At 46.9% G+C, this 17,209-nt stretch overlaps 1 protein-coding gene across 2 annotated transcripts in view; it reads left to right on the plus strand.

Moving 5' to 3' along the window:
* Positions 1 to 17,209, plus strand: part of EPB41L4A (erythrocyte membrane protein band 4.1 like 4A) — a 223,892-nt gene that overhangs the window by 113,977 nt on the left and 92,706 nt on the right. For both annotated transcript variants that reach the window (XM_083151665.1, XM_083151666.1), the window contains one exon: positions 7,161 to 7,248. In XM_083151665.1, the coding sequence (XP_083007791.1) occupies positions 7,161 to 7,248 (88 nt within the window). The remainder of the gene's footprint in view (positions 1 to 7,160; positions 7,249 to 17,209) is intronic.

The raw sequence follows: 17,209 nt of genomic DNA on the forward strand, positions 1-17,209 counted from the left end.
CCTTCTTTTTCACAAAGAAAAACCCGGCCCCGGCCGGAGAAGTAGATGGTCGAATGAAACCTTTGTTTAAGTTCTCTTGAATGTACGAGGACATGGCCTCAGTCTCAGGTAGCGACAGGGGATAGATGCGGCCACGAGGAGGGAATTTCCCGGCCACCAGCTCTATCGGGCAGTCCCAAGGACGGTGAGGAGGCAGGGTGTCGGCACCACCTTTACTGAATACGTCTGTAAATGAACGATATGGTGCGGGTATCGACAAGGGTGGAGCTGAAGAGGATGAAGGATAGTTACCCTCACGTTGTGGATGGGTCTGGTAGACCGGAAGGATCTGAGGAATGCAAGTAGACTGGCAATCTGTTCCCCAGGCCTTGACCTCCATATTGGTCCAATCGATGTGTGGGTTATGTTTGGAGAGCCAGGGAAGGCCCAGGACCATTTGGTGTGAGGACTGTGGAAGAATGAAGAATTCGAGGGTCTCTTGATGTAGAGCTCCTATGAGCAGTGTCACCGGGGTGGTCTGATGGGTGATTTGTCCACTACGAATTCGACTCCCATCCACTGCAGTGAGGACCAGCGAGTGATCCAGGGGTTGCACAGGCAGGGCATGTTGGGTGACAAAAGAAGAAGAAAGGAAGTTTCCCGCTGCTCCAGAGTCCAATAGGGCCTGAACTCTTTTTCTCCCTTGGGGACACACAAGGGTAACCGGAATGGTGGAATCAGAAGAAGAGGGAGATGGAAGCAAGACTCCTAATCGGACCTCCCTCGGGGAGATTAGGAGCGGTCGTTTCCCGGCCGCAGCGGGCAGGAAGCCAATAAGTGAGCTGAGGAGCCACAGTACATGCATAGATTCTCTCGCCGTCTTCGGGACTTCTCTTCGAGAGAGAGACGGGAGCGGTTGATTTGCATGGGCTCATCTGTTGACACCGCAGGAGGCGGGGTTGGTTTGGAGGCTGGTGCGACATTGGAAGGAAATCGAGGGCGAAGGCAATCAGAGCGATTCCTCTCAAGTTGGCGTTCTTGGAGTCGCAGATCGACTTTGTTACATAATGAAATGAGTTCAGCCAGGGTGGAAGGAGAATCGCGAGTTGCTAACTCGTCCTTGATGCGCCCGGCTAGGCCGTTCCAGAAGGCAGAAACGAGAGCCTCTTCGTTCCATCTGAGTTCGGAAGCCAGGGTTTGAAATTGTACGACATATTGTCCCACTGGGCGACTGCCCTGACGAATCCTTAGGATCTCTGTGGCTGCGGAGGACACTCTGCCAGGCTCGTCGAAGATGCGACGGAAGGAGGCCACAAACTCTTCATAGTTATTGAGGATGGGATCCGCACGCTCCCAAAGGGGGGACACCCACTCCAGGGCTGGGCCCGCCAGTAGGGACACGATGTAAGCCACCCGAGTCTTGGGAGAGGGGAAATTGGAAGGCTGGAGGGTAAAATGGACGTCACATTGATTCAGGAATCCTCGACACCCCCTCGGGGACCCGTCATATTTACTGGGGGTTGACAGGTGTAGATGGTGAGGAGCAGCTGGCCCAGGGGGAGCAGCAGAGGCCGAAGCTCCGGAGGTTGGTGCTGCTGAAACTGAGGGAGCCACCTGAGGTGATGACAAGGTCTGGAGAAATTGAGCCACTTGACGCTGGGTAGTCTCTACTTGTTCCAATCGAGCCATGATGCCTTGAAGAACATCCGTCATGGAGGCCTGTGCTTCACCCGATTCCATCGGGTCAGTGCAAACTGTCACGGCTAAAGGGCTGGATGGAGTCGTGCGGTGCACAGGAACCGGAGACGGACCAGGAGGAGTAGGATTGAAACGTGCAGGTTTAATAACTGATTTCATAAATGATAAACCTCACTCAAATACTTCTTTAAGTGACAGTTGGAATAAATTAAATAGAGTCCAGCACAATACTAATAACGGGCAGGGAAATCTGGAAACGTATACTTGGGGAGCCAGAGTACATAGATGAGGATCCGGAAGGAGGTTGATTTGATGACAGAAGAAATGGATCCGGATGACTGAAAGATGATGGAATGAATGAGTTGTATGAAGGAGGACAGCGGAAAGCTGTGCAGGGTAATTCTGGGACACAAGCAGGAACAAGCACTAGGTAGGACTTGCAGCATTGGTGTCAGGAGAAAACTTCCTTGTAGCAAGATGCAGGGAGCAAGGCACCAGAGTCAGGAGAGAAAGAGCCAGGATCCGGGAATCAGCTAGGAGTTGTGAATGACTCCAAAGACTCATTGCACTGACACTGAACAGCCTAGGCAGATCCCCTATATCCCCAGGGGATGGCTGCCATTGGCTGTCAGCACAGGATGAGGAGGGAACCTCCACTCTGGGCCAATCTGTCTCCTGCCCTCAACCAAGATGGCGACGCCGGCCTCCCGGCACCACTACTGCTGCCATCCCTACCCAGAGCTGCCGCTACCCGCACACCGCAGACCGGAGCCTGCACACGCTAGCCGGCGGCAGGCGCGGACGGGTGAGTACTGTACCCGCCGCGCTCCGTCGCGGCTACGTGTGACACCACCTGATTTTTTTTTTTTAAGGGAAGGTATGTGAACCCTGGCTTTCCCATCTCCAGCTCATCCCATCACTACTGCTCTGCCTTGGTGTTGGACAATGACCTTGATGGTGTTGGATTGGAGCATCCACCCAGCTCTGCCTACAATGTACAGTGCCAGGACAGGTGTCTTCTGATTTCTACACTCAAATGTTATGATCCAAATGGGTTGTGCACACGCCTATGAGTTGTACTGGTCTCTCGGAGCAGATAACACCTACCCGTGCACTTGGATTGATGACCATCACCACCATCAACGTGTGGTTGCTTCAGTCTTATCCTTAGTGCAAAAGATATGTCTGTAAATTGGCATATATAGATGTACAAGCACTTACTGCCCCCTGATCTTAGCCTACAGTTGAATGTCCGTTAATTCCCAGTTACACCCCTGCAGCTATGAGTGGAGATGACTCTGCAATAGCCATAGTTGCACTTGGTTGGCTCCAGTGCATGCCCAGTGTGAAAACAAGATACAAGATTCTAATATGCATCAGTCCCATACTGTTTACCCATGCAGGTATTAATTGTAAGCCTAAATATATAGATATTACAGGCAGCTCTCTGAACTCGTTCTACTACAGCTAACCAGAAACTTGGATCCCGAGGGTATTCACTGAAAAAATGCTAAAACATTCCCAGGAAATGTACAAGTTACAAATACACAGATACAAGAAGGTAGAAATGGATGCTAAAATTATGGATTAGTTAGAAGATGTTTCTTTGTAGCACATTGTTTAAGGTAATTGCTTCCCTGTTATAGATGATCACAATCTGTCTTTAGCTCACTCATATGTCTGTCAGTTAAACAATGGCGGTGTTCTGTAAGGAACCTGATGCTAGCGATAACATGTGTACTTGCTGTGACCTGTGGCCTGGTACTGCTCATGTAAATGCTAAGTACTTCTATCAGTGCTATTTTTCCTCCAGGGTCTCATATGCCACACCAAGCAATTACAATAATTAAATATTCAGCATTTTAACAGCTCAGCATAGTTTCAAAAGAGCTTGTTAAACACCCACCACAGAAACCCAAATTATTATCACACTCAAAAATGCAGAAGAAGGTGTTTTTACTTTACTTCGGTGTAAGTTGAATTGTATATTTTTTAAACAACATCCTTCACAATTTTTGGATGAAGTTGAATTATACCCCTTTCAGACAGAAAAATCCCAAAAACCCAGGTATTTCCCGGATACAAAAACCCGGGTACAACTAGGCAGCAAGGGGCTGACCCCCTTTCACACAGGAGCAAAAACCCGGGTATTTCCCGTGTCGACCCCTTTCACACAGAAGCCGGATTTTTCCTGCAAAACTCTGTGGGGCAGATTTATTAAGCTCGGTGAAGTGTTAATGTGGCTGGTACTTTATCACCGGCCAATCAGGGTCCTACCTGTGAAGTTACAGGCTTGGTTTGAAAAATGACAGGTAGGAGCTGATTGGCCGGTGATAAAGACCAGAAACGTTATCACTTCACCAAGCTTAATAAATCTGCCCCTGTGTGTCATAAGAATAGGACAGTTTTAAAGGCACACTGAGATGAGGACATCAAAAGTGGGTGGTGACTGCTCACTGCATTGTATTAACCATGGCATGACACAAGGATATGTTGTAAACAAGTTTTATTGTTTTTATATACTGGAAGGTACATGTTACCTCACATGGCTGTCAGTATATTTGCAATGTTTGAGTACACTGTGGCATCTTTGACTGTCCCAGTCATCTGTTTGCCGATATACTCCTCCCCTCTCACTGCCAGCAGCTCTCACCTCTTGCTTCTACCAGTGGGCCATGCTATCCTTTTTTCAGCTCCCTAATGACCTCAGAGGGCAGCTCCATTGCCATGCCCTCCCAGCCAATCAGAGAAGCCTATCCTCACAACCAATCAGCTAGCACCTCTCCAGCAGAGCCAATCAGTGCCTAACAATGTGTAATAATCCCAAAAACCCGGGTCGTTTCCTTTCAGACAGCCGGCGACCCGGGTTTTTGGAATACAGACCCGGGAAAAACCCAGGTAAATACCTGGGTCGAAGTCCCGGAACTTTAGACCCGTGTTGACCCTTTCAGACAGAAGAAAAACCCGGGTCGACACGGCAAGAGCAGGGAAATTCCCGGGTCTTTTTTTCTGTCTGAAAGGGGTATAAGTGAGACAGTAATAAGATTGCATGTGTATATCTATCTCTGATACTAGCAGGGCCTCCACAGCCATTAACCCACCACATGTCAGAGGTGTAACTATAATGGGGCAGACCCTGCGGCAGCTTGGGGGAGCCAGCGCCGATGGAGTCTGCAGGGCCCAGGTGTAATGAAAAGCAGCAAGGAGCCCTGGGCCGGCGGTGTGTGTCATGCTTGGCAGCTGCGCTCCCACAGCACGGGGGGGGGGGGGGGGGGGTTTGCGGGGTGCGCCACAAGCTTTTTTGGCAGGGGGAGCAAAATTTATATTTACGTCACTGATCTCTGAAAGCCTGTGACATTACATGAAATTGTTCAAACAATATTTTAATTGAATAAGTTGCACATACAAAATGATCTGCATCTTAAAAATATATATATACATATACATATATATATTGTTTTATGTCATCTGCGAGAAGGGCACGCCGGCAGTTATTTATTTGTCCAGATTACAGTGCCAAACAACAAAGGGGCAGATGTATTAAGCCTTAACAAGAGATAAATGCAAGTGTGATAAGGAGAGATAAATGCCCAGCCAATCACCTGCTAACTGCCATGTTACAGGCTGTGTTTGAAAAAAGTCAGTAAGGAGCTGATTGGCTGGACGTTTATCTCTCCTTATCACACTTGCATTTATCTCTTGTTAAGGCTTAATACATCTGCCCCATCATTACTTATGAATGTGAAGTTAGTCCTAAGCAGTCCTAAGGAGTATAGATCTTAAAGATTGGCAACTCCTCCAATATAATCTGCATCCACAATGGTAAATAATCTAAAATCAAAGAAATAAAGATGGGTGCTCCATAGTGCATGAATCTGCCTAATGTTTCATTTATTGTGGTTGAATAATTTAACAGCGGTTTAAAATCACGTACCATAAAAGTTGGTATTAACCGTTCGAGTGCCAACATCTCTGTGAGAGATGCACAAAATATCTACTAAAAATGCCAGCGTCGCTCACATTTGTTATATAATTAAAATACCGTCAGTATAAAAGGCATTTGAGTTAATATAACATCACTGCATGAAGTGAGTCCCCTTGTGCTAGGCCACACCCACACCGTTTAGTCATGATAGACTTTGTCAGAGGGCCGAAGCCCTCTGACAAAGTCCTTTGTTTCGAAATGTGTAAGGACTTTGCACGACACTAATAAGGACTTAAGCATACCTCCCAACTTCTGTTTGTCTGAGGTAGGGACTCTCGTGTGGCCAAGAAGGGGGCGTGATCTATGCTAATGAGTGCACGACATATGCAAATTAGTCACGATTAGACCATGCACTCGTTTTTCCTGTCCGCGATGCTCAATAGACGCGCACAATGTCTATTCAGTAGGCTGTGGGGACTCCCAACTGCCCCCACCCCCCTTCGCTGGCCGGCTCCCATTGCCGGCCCCGGGAGGGACGTGGGACCGTCCCAAAAAAGCGGGGCGGTCCCACGGAAAATGGGACAGTTGGGAGAGGTTCAGTCATACATAACCTATTGTAGTATATATACACATTTCAAATGTTGCCATTTTAATACAATGCACATTTGCTTTTTTTCCCGACTTTCTTTTTCTGTTTTTTCTTCTTCTATTACTGCAGGCAGACAATAGAAACATGTCCACTGGCCCATTACTAATGTTTATTTTGGTTTGGTTGACTAATGCAATTGGTTCAATTTTAGTTACTCCTTCTGGAAGCTGATAGGCTATGCAGACCCTTTATCTTCCTCTTCCACGTGACGTGATCAGTGATTATGAAGACATCACATAGAACAGATAATAATTTTATGGCACAAAGCATCTTCGTAGTATACAATATGCTCAGCAAGTAGCTAGCTGTATATGAAAGTGTTCAGGGCATTCTTTTGTGTGATCTATTTGTGCTGAACTGAAATGTTGTTAATCAAAGCACTTATAGGTTGGAGATCCCTTTTGTGTTCTAGGAGAGGAACCCATTAGGGGATTCTGCAAACAGGCTGCAGTGAGCCGTGATATCGAGTGCCATACAAAACATTATTGTGGACTGTTTTCTGCACCCACTAAATGCACAGCCAGAAAGGCCGTGCCGCAATGAATACAGTTTGGAAACCGTTAATTCAATATTCATTTTCAATGATCCTAGATGGAAAATCTGCAATAACATGAGAAAGATGCCTCTGAGAGATAAACTTGGTAATCCTGTTTCTTATGTACTTCCATTTAAAGCAGCTGCTTAAATAACAATGCAGTAAGGGGCACATATATGATATAAAGTTACTTACTGGTAGTATCCTCTGAAGGGAAAAAAAGTATTTTTTTTTCTGTGTGACCAACAAAAATCCTCTGTCACCTAACGCAGAACATGTACAGGATATAGATTTTACAGGACATAGATAAGTTTGCTGGGCTTGTTAAATGTCGATCAGAGTTTTGTAATTACAATTTTGTTTTGTTTTTCCAGGGGACAAGTCCCTTCTGTAGCTGAATCAAATTATCTAGGAGTTGCCAAATCGCTTGAAATGTATGGAGTTGACCTTCACCCAGTCTATGTAAGTCAAAAGTCCTAAACATGCTACAAACAATATATTTTGTATCTTTCTGCTGGTTACTTGTATATGGATTTTACAGTCAGATATATGTGGTTATGTGGCAGAAGCCCTTAGGGGCAAATTTATTAAGCCTGGTGAAGTGATAAGATGGAAAGTGATAACTCACCAGCCAATCCGCTTCTAACTGTTAACTAATGGGGCCTACAGATGAAGCGATACAGGGAGACGAGCATTCTGAGCGATGCTAGATCGCTGAGAACAGATAATCAGCACACAGTGTTGCACAGCGATGGGTCACCGGCGATTATAGATTTATCTAGCAAGCTTTACATTAATCGCCAGACGCACATCGCTATGTTCCTACACACAGAGCGATTTAGGAGCATTTTCTAAGCGATATAGGGGTAGATGTATTATCCGGCGTTAAGGGGTATATGCGCTATCCCCGCATGTTATGGCCGGGGATAGCGCTTCCCCTGATGTGTGACACCCGCAATGCGCTTATTGGCGCTGCTATATTTTAAATAGTGTTGGGCTCTTACTAGATGTATCATCAGGCGCTGCAACGCTTCGTTCCTTATCTGACCCTGTTGCTGATCGCCAAATTATGTGATGAAGCGGGTCCTATCAATTAAGGAATGATAAAAGCACTATGATACATCTACCCCCTAGTGAGATCGCTTAGAGAGTGGCCAGGAATTGCTACATGTGTAGGCGCCATTACAGGCTGGGTTTGAAAAATTACAATTGGAGCTGATTGGCTTGTGCGGTTTAACCGGCCACAATTTCACTTCACCAGGCTTAATAAATCTGCCCCCTAATGAGGTATTACTACTAATATGGTGGTACCAACGTAACATTCTCCTGTATCTTTAGTTCTGTATTGGCTGTATATCAAACCAGGGGCGGATTGGGACTTCAATCCATCCCGGGAGAGCCACATTTTGTAGCAGCCCGGGGGGACGGCGTCCTATGTAATGCGGGGTGTGTGTGTGTGTGGTCGCTGATGTAATGCGGGGGGCGGCGGTGTTTGTAATGCGGTCCGTGGGAGGTGCTCTGCGCTGTCGCACATGCGCAGCAGCCCTCCCGTGGCCATTTTGGATGTGGGCAAAGTGCCGCGGCCCTGCCAGTCCAGGGGGGGGGGGGGGGGGGCGTTTTTCAGGAGTTTTGGACTGGCCCATCGGGAAATGGCCCGGTTTCCCGGTGGGCCAATCCGCCCCTGTATCAAACTGTAAGGGAGGATCTACCACATACTTATCCCTTTTTAATTAATTATCTTTATAAATGATCTCACAAGATTAAGATAGATAGTAAGAGATAAGACTCCGGCAACTTCTCAACAGTTCCAGTCACAAAGGGGTGAGATTTTGAAATATGTTTTAAATGATTCTTAGCAAACGTTTGGACATAAGCAAAGAGAAAATAGATCTGATAGACATAAGCATAGGTGAATCTAAGGGGTGGTCCGGGGGTGCGCCGGACCACCCATTAGACCGCCAGCCGCATAAAATTTTAAAGAAATTACGGTACTTGTGGAGTATCACGGCTCCCATCGCATGCCATATATAGTGGCATGCTATGGCATGCGATGCGATTTTTACCGATTTTGGCCGTTTTTTGACAAAATCGTAGGCAATCGCATCGCATGCGATTTGATCGTATGCGATCGCATACAATTTTGCACTGAAAAGCATCCAAATGCATTGGAATTAGTATTAAACATGTCCAATGGCCCCCAACTGGCATTTTTGAGGCTGTACCACCCCCACTATCAACGCGAACCCGAAGCGTGGCGAGCGCAGCGGCGGTACGCGTCCTACTACCTTTTCATACCCCCACTATCCACGTCAGCGTGGAGTTGAGAATAGAAAGCGTGGCGAGCCCGAAGCGTGGCGAGCGCAGCGAGCCCCGCGAGGGGATGCGGACACCTGTGAAGCCCGTGAGGGGACGCGGATACCTGTGAAGGTATCCGCGGCCCCTCGCGGGGCTCGCTGCGCTCGCCACGCTTCGGGCTCGGTGGCTCGCTGCGCTCGCCACACTTTGTATTCTCTACTCCACGCCGACGTGGATAGTGGGGGTATGAAAAGGTAGTAGGACGCGTACCGCTGCCGCTCGCCACGCTTCGGGTTCGCGTTGATAGTGGGGGTGGTACAGCCTCAAAAATGCCAGTTGGGGGCCATTGAACATGTTTAATACTAATTCCAATGCATTTGGATGCTTTTCAGTGCAAAATCGTATGCGATCGCATGCAATGCGATTTTTTTGCATACGATGGGCACCGTGGGAGCCGTGATACTCCACAAGTACCGAAATTACAGCTGGGCAGAGAGAGCTGTGCGAGAGGCGCTCTCCCTGCTACAGTATGCATCCCCGCTGCTGCTCCCTGTTCTTGCCAGCTGCACTACACTGTGCCTGTCACATTATAGCAAGGCAGCGCGAGCTGTGAATTGCAGCTTTTCAATCTCTGCAGCTACAGTAAATACTGTACGTTAGGAGCAAGGACCCAGCAGCTGCTCACCCGGAAATCTTGTCAGCACAGTAGATTAACGGAGACTATTCTCCCTGAAGCCCTTTTCAGAGCTGTGATAACGGACTGTAGGGAGAGGTCAGCAGCCAGGTCAGTGAGTGCAGTGACATGTGTGGGGCAGTCTGCAACTTCTGTACCTGAAATGAAAAACTGTCTCAATCTTAGAGTCCCACAGTGTAAAGTGTTTCTAAAAAAAAATGGAGCCCCTTAAACTATTTTCTTTTTTTTTTCATTACAGTATGTCATATTTAAAGTATTGGGGATGAGCAAAGTAAAAATATGTTGAGTTTGTATGTACTGCATCATGACAGTATAGTTGCTACTGGATACATACCATATCCTGTCATTTGGGATGCTGGAAGTTAAGCTAATGGAGCTCTGATGCACCCCAACCTCTCCCTCTGCCCCTAAACCTCCCTTGAGAAGCCTATCTCCCCCCCCCCCCCCCGCAGCCTCACCTTAACTCTCCCCACTGCCTAACCATAACACCTGGACCCCTCTGTCTAAACCTAAAGCCCTACCCTGCAGCCTATTCCTAACCTTCTCCTGTATGGAGTTATTTTTGCAGGCTAAGGAGCAGTGGCATAATGAGAGCGAGACCTGCCGGGGGAACAGCCATGCCCTGCCTGCATTTCACAGCCCATCCAATCCAAATTTATGAATGTCTCTAGATTTAGCTGCAACTCTCAGCCACTATCTCCCTGTTCACCACAATGACCCAATCACCCACTATCTCCTTGTCACCCTCTGCCTACAGCTGTCACACTCTGTCTCTATATAGCCTGTAATGGGCATGATGGTGTGTGGCCTTATGTGTAATGGACATTATGGTGTGTGGCCTTATGTGTAATGGGCATTACGGTGTGGCTTTATGTTTAATGGGTATTACGGAGTTAATTAAAATGTGTAATGGGCATTACGGTGTATGGTCTAAAGTGTAATACCACGCCCTTCCTTCCCATGAGACCACGCCCCCTTTTTGCCATGCAAAGGTCCACCCTGCTTGTGTATTTAGATTTGGGACCAACCATTACCATAATTCTAGATTCGCCTATGGACAGAAGTGCAGATATTTATAAACATTTGTGTACAGGTGCAACCAATCAATTCTAAGAAAAGTCCTGATTGGTTGTTGCAGCATCTTTCCTTGTTCTCCAGGTTTAGCACATGATCCTGATATTATGTTCCATGCGTGCCAATAGTCTTATTATGTAAATAGTTGTTGCTGTCGATAAACTGAATGGATCCTGTTTATATGCAGCATATGTAAATGTACTACTATGTTTGACTCACGATACTCATGTAGAAATACCTTGGGTAACACAATTGTTAGCATTAGCAGTGCTGGGGCCCTGGGTTCTATTCCAACCGACTATCTGAGGAAGAGTTTCTATGTTATCCCAGTCTTGAACAGGTTAATATTAGTATGTGTGTGTCTGCAAATAAAATAAAGCTGGGTGCACACTAACGATCCGGGGATCATGGATGACTTTATGACCGACAGGACGAGATGTCAGTTGGCTGTACTTACCGAATGATATAACGCAATATCATGCACTGGATCATTCATGGGTGCATTCAGCAGCATGACATCAACTGCCAGGCTGGTGACATCAGCTGCTGTGCTGCACAGTTGATGGGACAACCCCAATGCTGGTAGGAAGGAGTGCTCGGGAGAGTGTACACAATCCAATCTACAAGATTTGTCGGTCTAACACAAACAAACATTTACTATCACTGGTCCTGCTCGGCAGCCAAACACAAATAACGTCACCATCTTAAAATACGAATCCTGAGAACAAGAACACAGCAGCTTGGTAAATAAGCTGCTTTATGCCACATAAAACACAACCGATCATCCGAACTGTAAATATGGCAGCTTAGTAAATTGCCCGTAGAGTGTCTGCACATAAGGCACTTATGTATTTAGTGAAATGTCCTGCCAAATGGAAACAATCTCAGAATATCTCAGGATAAGCACTAGAAGACAGTGGACGCTCTGCTGGGTTCAGCTGCATTCTCAAAAAAATAATTTGTAGCAACCAAAATAATGTTGTAATTTTTACTGTTTTAGTTCAGTTTTAGAAAATAAAAACATATATCTGATTGGTCACTATGAGTTAAGATGGGTAGAAACATATGCTATTATCAGGCCGATCAATCGATAGCCGATTGGCTCGATGATGGCTTATGGGGCCTACACACGTAGCGACATGTGCCAGCAATCTTAGCAATGCTCAGTAAGATTGCTCAGCATACAAAATGCTCCGTTGAGAACACTGGCGATCTGACTAGATTTACACTGCATGCAGTATAAATCTAGACTGGCAATAGCAATGTGCGAGACAGTGTATTGCTGTGGCCCCTACACACAGAGTGATTTGGAGTCCTTTTCTAAGTGATTTAGTCAGATTGCTTAGAAAATTTACCCAAAATCGTTACGTGTGTAGCAGGGGATGCGGTCAATATGCCAGCGGTCGGAATCCCGACGGACGAAATACCGACGCCGGAATCCCGACCGCCACAATGCCCATAGAGGGACAATAAAATAGTGTGCCGAACGCAGCGAGTTACCGGGCCCGCAAGGGAGGGCAATCCACGGCCCCCTGGTCGGGATTCCGGCGTCGGTATTTCGACTGCCGGGATTCTGACCGCCGGCATTTCATACCGAATCCTGTAGCAGGGGCATAACTAAATATTTGTAGGCCCCATAGCAAAAGTTTGTAAGGATCCCCATGTATCACCAAATGGTGAAAGATTTCTAGAACACATGTAACTTGGGTTATCCGTTTGACAGGTTTACAGGGCCTAGGTCGACATTCAATATGTAGACACCAAAAAGTCGACATGCATATATGAATTCTCTCTATGGGATTTTTTTATTGTGTTATCTACACATATGCAGCATTGATGCAGAACGAGGAACATTGAATCCCCAAATGAGTTTATAGTCCAAACGACTGGCCAAGGGTGCAGCAATACTGCTTCCATGTGTTCAGTGTGTGAGATCTAAAGACAGAAACACACCCCAATAATGGCCTGTGTTTCTGCCATCACAACCCATTACCTTCCCCAAAGGGTCCCTTCGTGTCAATCACTGTAAATCCTCACTGCAAGCGGCATCAATGTACCTTGGTGTGGGTGAATGCTATCACGGCACTTGCACAGTGTTCCTTCAGTACCTTAGTTGTGAACCATTGTCATCGTGTACAAATCGGATTCAGGCCTTGAGTCCTGTGTTGTGTTCCCTTATTTATTAGAGGTGTTCCCTTATTTATTAGAGGTGTGCAAGAAGTTCCAGGATGCCCAAAAAGTATTATATTTACAAACAAAGTAGACTTTTTTCCAAAGTATTTGCCAAAGGAATTCATGCAAAGTGACTACTAAGACAGCATGACCCAGTCTGAAGAAGCTATATCTTCTAGCACAAAATGCGTGCGATTCATCTCTAGTCTCCGAATGCAGAAGTGAATACCTTAACCCAGCATGTAGAAGATATAGCTTCTTCAGACTGGGTCATGCTGTCTTAGTAGCCACTTTGCATGAATTCCTTTGGCAAATATTTTGAAAAAAATTGAATGTCTACTTTGTTTGTAATTATAATACTTTTTATGCATCCAGGAACTTCTTTCGGGTATGGATCATTGGGTAGACAGCAGGATGGTTGACAAGCATTAGGTCGACACCATTAGGTCGACATGCATTAAGGTCGGCATGGGTTCGACTGTGTAGAACGCGGTGCTATGTTTCAGTGTCTATGCCGACTGTGTAGAACGCGGTCTGTTTCAGTGTCTATGCCGACTGTGTAGAACGCGGTGCTATGTTTCAGTGTCTATGCCGACTGTGTAGAACGCGGTGCTATGTTTCAGTGTCTATGCCGACTGTGTAGAACGCGGTGCTAGGTTTCAGTATCTATGCCGACTGTGTAGAACGCGGTGCTATGTTTCAGTGTCTATGCCGACTGTGTAGAACGCGGTGCTAGGTTTCAGTGTCTATGCCGACTGTGTAGAACGCGGTGCTATGTTTCAGTGTCTATGCCGACTGTGTAGAACGCGGTGCTAGGTTTCAGTGTCTATGCCGACTGTGTAGAACGCGGTGCTATGTTTCAGTGTCTATGCCGACTGTGTAGAACGCGGTGCTATGTTTCAGTGTCTATGCCGACTGTGTAGAACGCGGTGCTATGTTTCAGTGTCTATGCCGACTGTGTAGAACGCGGTGCTATGTTTCAGTGTCTATGCCGACTGTGTAGAACGCGGTGCTAGGTTTCAGTGTCTATGCCGACTGTGTAGAACGCGGTGCTATGTTTCAGTGTCTATGCCGACTGTGTAGAACGCGGTGCTATGTTTCAGTGTCTATGCCGACTGTGTAGAACGCGGTGCTATGTTTCAGTGTCTATGCCGACTGTGTAGAACGCGGTGCTATGTTTCAGTGTCTATGCCGACTGTGTAGAACGCGGTACTATGTTTCAGTGTCTATGCCGACTGTGTAGAACGCGGTGCTATGTTTCCGTGTCTATGCCGACTGTGTAGGACGCGGTGCTATGTTTCAGTGTCTATGCCGACGGTGTAGAACGCGGTACTATGTTTCAGTGTCTATGCCGACTGTGTAGAACGCGATGCTATGTTTCCGTGTCTATGCCGACTGTGTAGAACGCGGTGCTATGTTTCAGTGTCTATGCCGACTGTGTAGAACGCGGTGCTATGTTTCAGTGTCTATGCCGACTGTGTAGGACGCGGTGCTATGTTTCAGTGTCTATGCCGACGGTGTAGAACGCGGTGCTATGTTTCAGTGTCTATGCCAACTGTGTAGAACGCGGTGCTATGTTTCAGTGTCTATGCCGACTGTGTAGAACGCGGTCTGTTTCAGTGTCTATGCCGACTGTGTAGAACGCGGTGCTAGGTTTCAGTGTCTATGCCGACTGTGTAGAACGCGGTGCTATGTTTCAGTGTCTATGCCGACTGTGTAGAACGCGGTGCTATGTTTCAGTGTCTATGCCGACTGTGTAGAACGCGGTGCTATGTTTCAGTGTCTATGCCGACTGTGTAGAACGCGGTACTATGTTTCAGTGTCTATGCCGACTGTGTAGAACGCGGTGCTATGTTTCCGTGTCTATGCCGACTGTGTAGGACGCGGTGCTATGTTTCAGTGTCTATGCCGACGGTGTAGAACGCGGTACTATGTTTCAGTGTCTATGCCGACTGTGTAGAACGCGGTGCTATGTTTCCGTGTCTATGCCGACTGTGTAGAACGCGGTGCTATGTTTCAGTGTCTATGCCGACTGTGTAGGACGCGGTGCTATGTTTCAGTGTCTATGCCGACGGTGTAGAACGCGGTGCTATGTTTCAGTGTCTATGCCAACTGTGTAGAACGCGGTGCTATGTTTCAGTGTCTATGCCGACTGTGTAGAAATTCAAGACAAAAAAATGTGAAAACCCCCATGTTGACCTTTTGACTGTTGACCTTCCCCATGTCGACCTAATGCTGGTGTCAACATAATGACCCTGTCCACCTAACTCATGTCGACCTACAGTCATGTCGACCTTTGTGCATGTTGTCCTTCCTGCATGTCGACCTAATGGTTGTTGACCATCATGCCGTAGACCTAGTGACCGTATCCCCTTCTTTCACACCCCTCATAAATAAGGGAACACACCACAGGACTCAAGCCCTAGATCTGACACAATGCCTATGTTTTTACATTTAAGGTAGTGAAGGAAGACTGCGCAGGTGCCATGATAGCATTCACCCACACAAAGGTACCTGTGCGATACCGCTCGCAGTGAGGATTTACAGTGATTGACAGGAAGGTAATAGTTGTGGTGGCAGAAACACAGGCCATTTTTAGGGTGTGTTTCTGCCTTCAGATCATACACACTGAACACATGGAACCAGCATTGCTGCACCCGTGGCCAGTCATTCTGTTGATAAAGTCATTTGGGGAATTAATGTTGCTCGTTCTGCATCCATGCTGCATGTAGATGACACAATGAAAAATTCCTATAGAGAATTCTTACATGCATAGTAAGGTTTGATTGTGGTTAACCTAGTCACTGATGACCTACACACAGTCTACCATTTATACCGCAACCATCCTTATACACTACCTCAGATGAAACCTGTAGTGCAGGAGTAACTTCGCTTCATTAGCAGTTTCAGGCACTAGAACAGTGTTGTGGGGAATCTTGCACGTCTGTAGACGGGGTGACACAGGAATGGAATATTTCTAGATTTCATTTTAGAAAACTTGAGCCGGATGACCGTACACTTGTCTGTGGAGTGTATCTTGTGCATTTTCACACTACAGATGTCATTGAACAGTTTGCAATTCAAATATGAGCTATACAAGTTGTACACATTTGAATTGCATATATATATATATATTTATTCTTCCTAGTAAGCCCACTTTTTTTCGATGGTGTGGAGGGCGAATAAATTAGTGTGCCGAGCGTAGTGAGTCACCGTGCCCAAAGCATGGCGAGTGCAGTAAGCATGTGTCCATGTCGACTGTGTCGACATTTGAGTAAAAAAAGTGGAAAATCCCATGTTGGCCTTTTGGCTGTCGACCTTGCCCATGTCGACCTAACGCATGTGTCAACCTAATGACATGTTGACCTTCCCATGTATCGACCTTGGCTCATGTCAACCTTTAGTGGTTGACCAATGCATGTTGACCTTAGTGCTGTCGAACCTATGACCCATACCTGGGTATAGGGCCTGTATTGCATTTTGGTTATTTCCATTATAAACCTTTAAATAAAATGATTAGAGACCAAATATGTCTCCTATTTTATTCCGGTAAAATAAATAACTTCCCTAATACAGGCTAGTTATGTCGCCTCTTAAGGCCCCCATACATTAGGCCGACTTGTCCTTGTCCTGTCCTGTCCTTGACTTGTCCTGTGAGCTCCCCGGGAGGCTCACACACAATTTGGCACTTGATGAGCCAAATTTGACATGTGATAAATCGCTTGCGATTTATCACATGTCGGGGCGCAGGGGGCGGGCGGTGAGGGTCAGGGGGCGGCGGTGCTCTTATCAGGGGGAGCCTGTCAAATGACTGGCCGTTCTCTGATTGGCTGGCTGAGAGCTCAGCCAATCAGAGAATGGCTAGTCATTTGACAGGAATTTTAAAATCTAATACCCACCACTGCGCGTCCTGTCCCGCAGCGCTGCTATGCTGATATCTATGATCATCACCGCCCGGCCAGGTCAGCACTCCCTGGCGCCGCCAGCTTAGCACTCAGGGACCCGCTGCCCGCCCCACTGCTCCCCCGGTGTCTGCATGCATATGCTTGTCAGGTGGGCAGGCATATGCATACAGGGAGGTCGGACGTGATCGTATGTACTGACCGTCCGACCAGGGCCGGTGCTAGGGTGTCCGGCGACCTCCTGCAAACCATAAATTTTGCGGCCTTTCACATTGCCATTGCAACA

Source organism: Crinia signifera, chromosome 1 (assembly GCF_055691185.1).
Source record: "Crinia signifera chromosome 1, ASM5569118v1, whole genome shotgun sequence".
Lineage (NCBI taxonomy): Eukaryota > Metazoa > Chordata > Amphibia > Anura > Myobatrachidae > Crinia > Crinia signifera.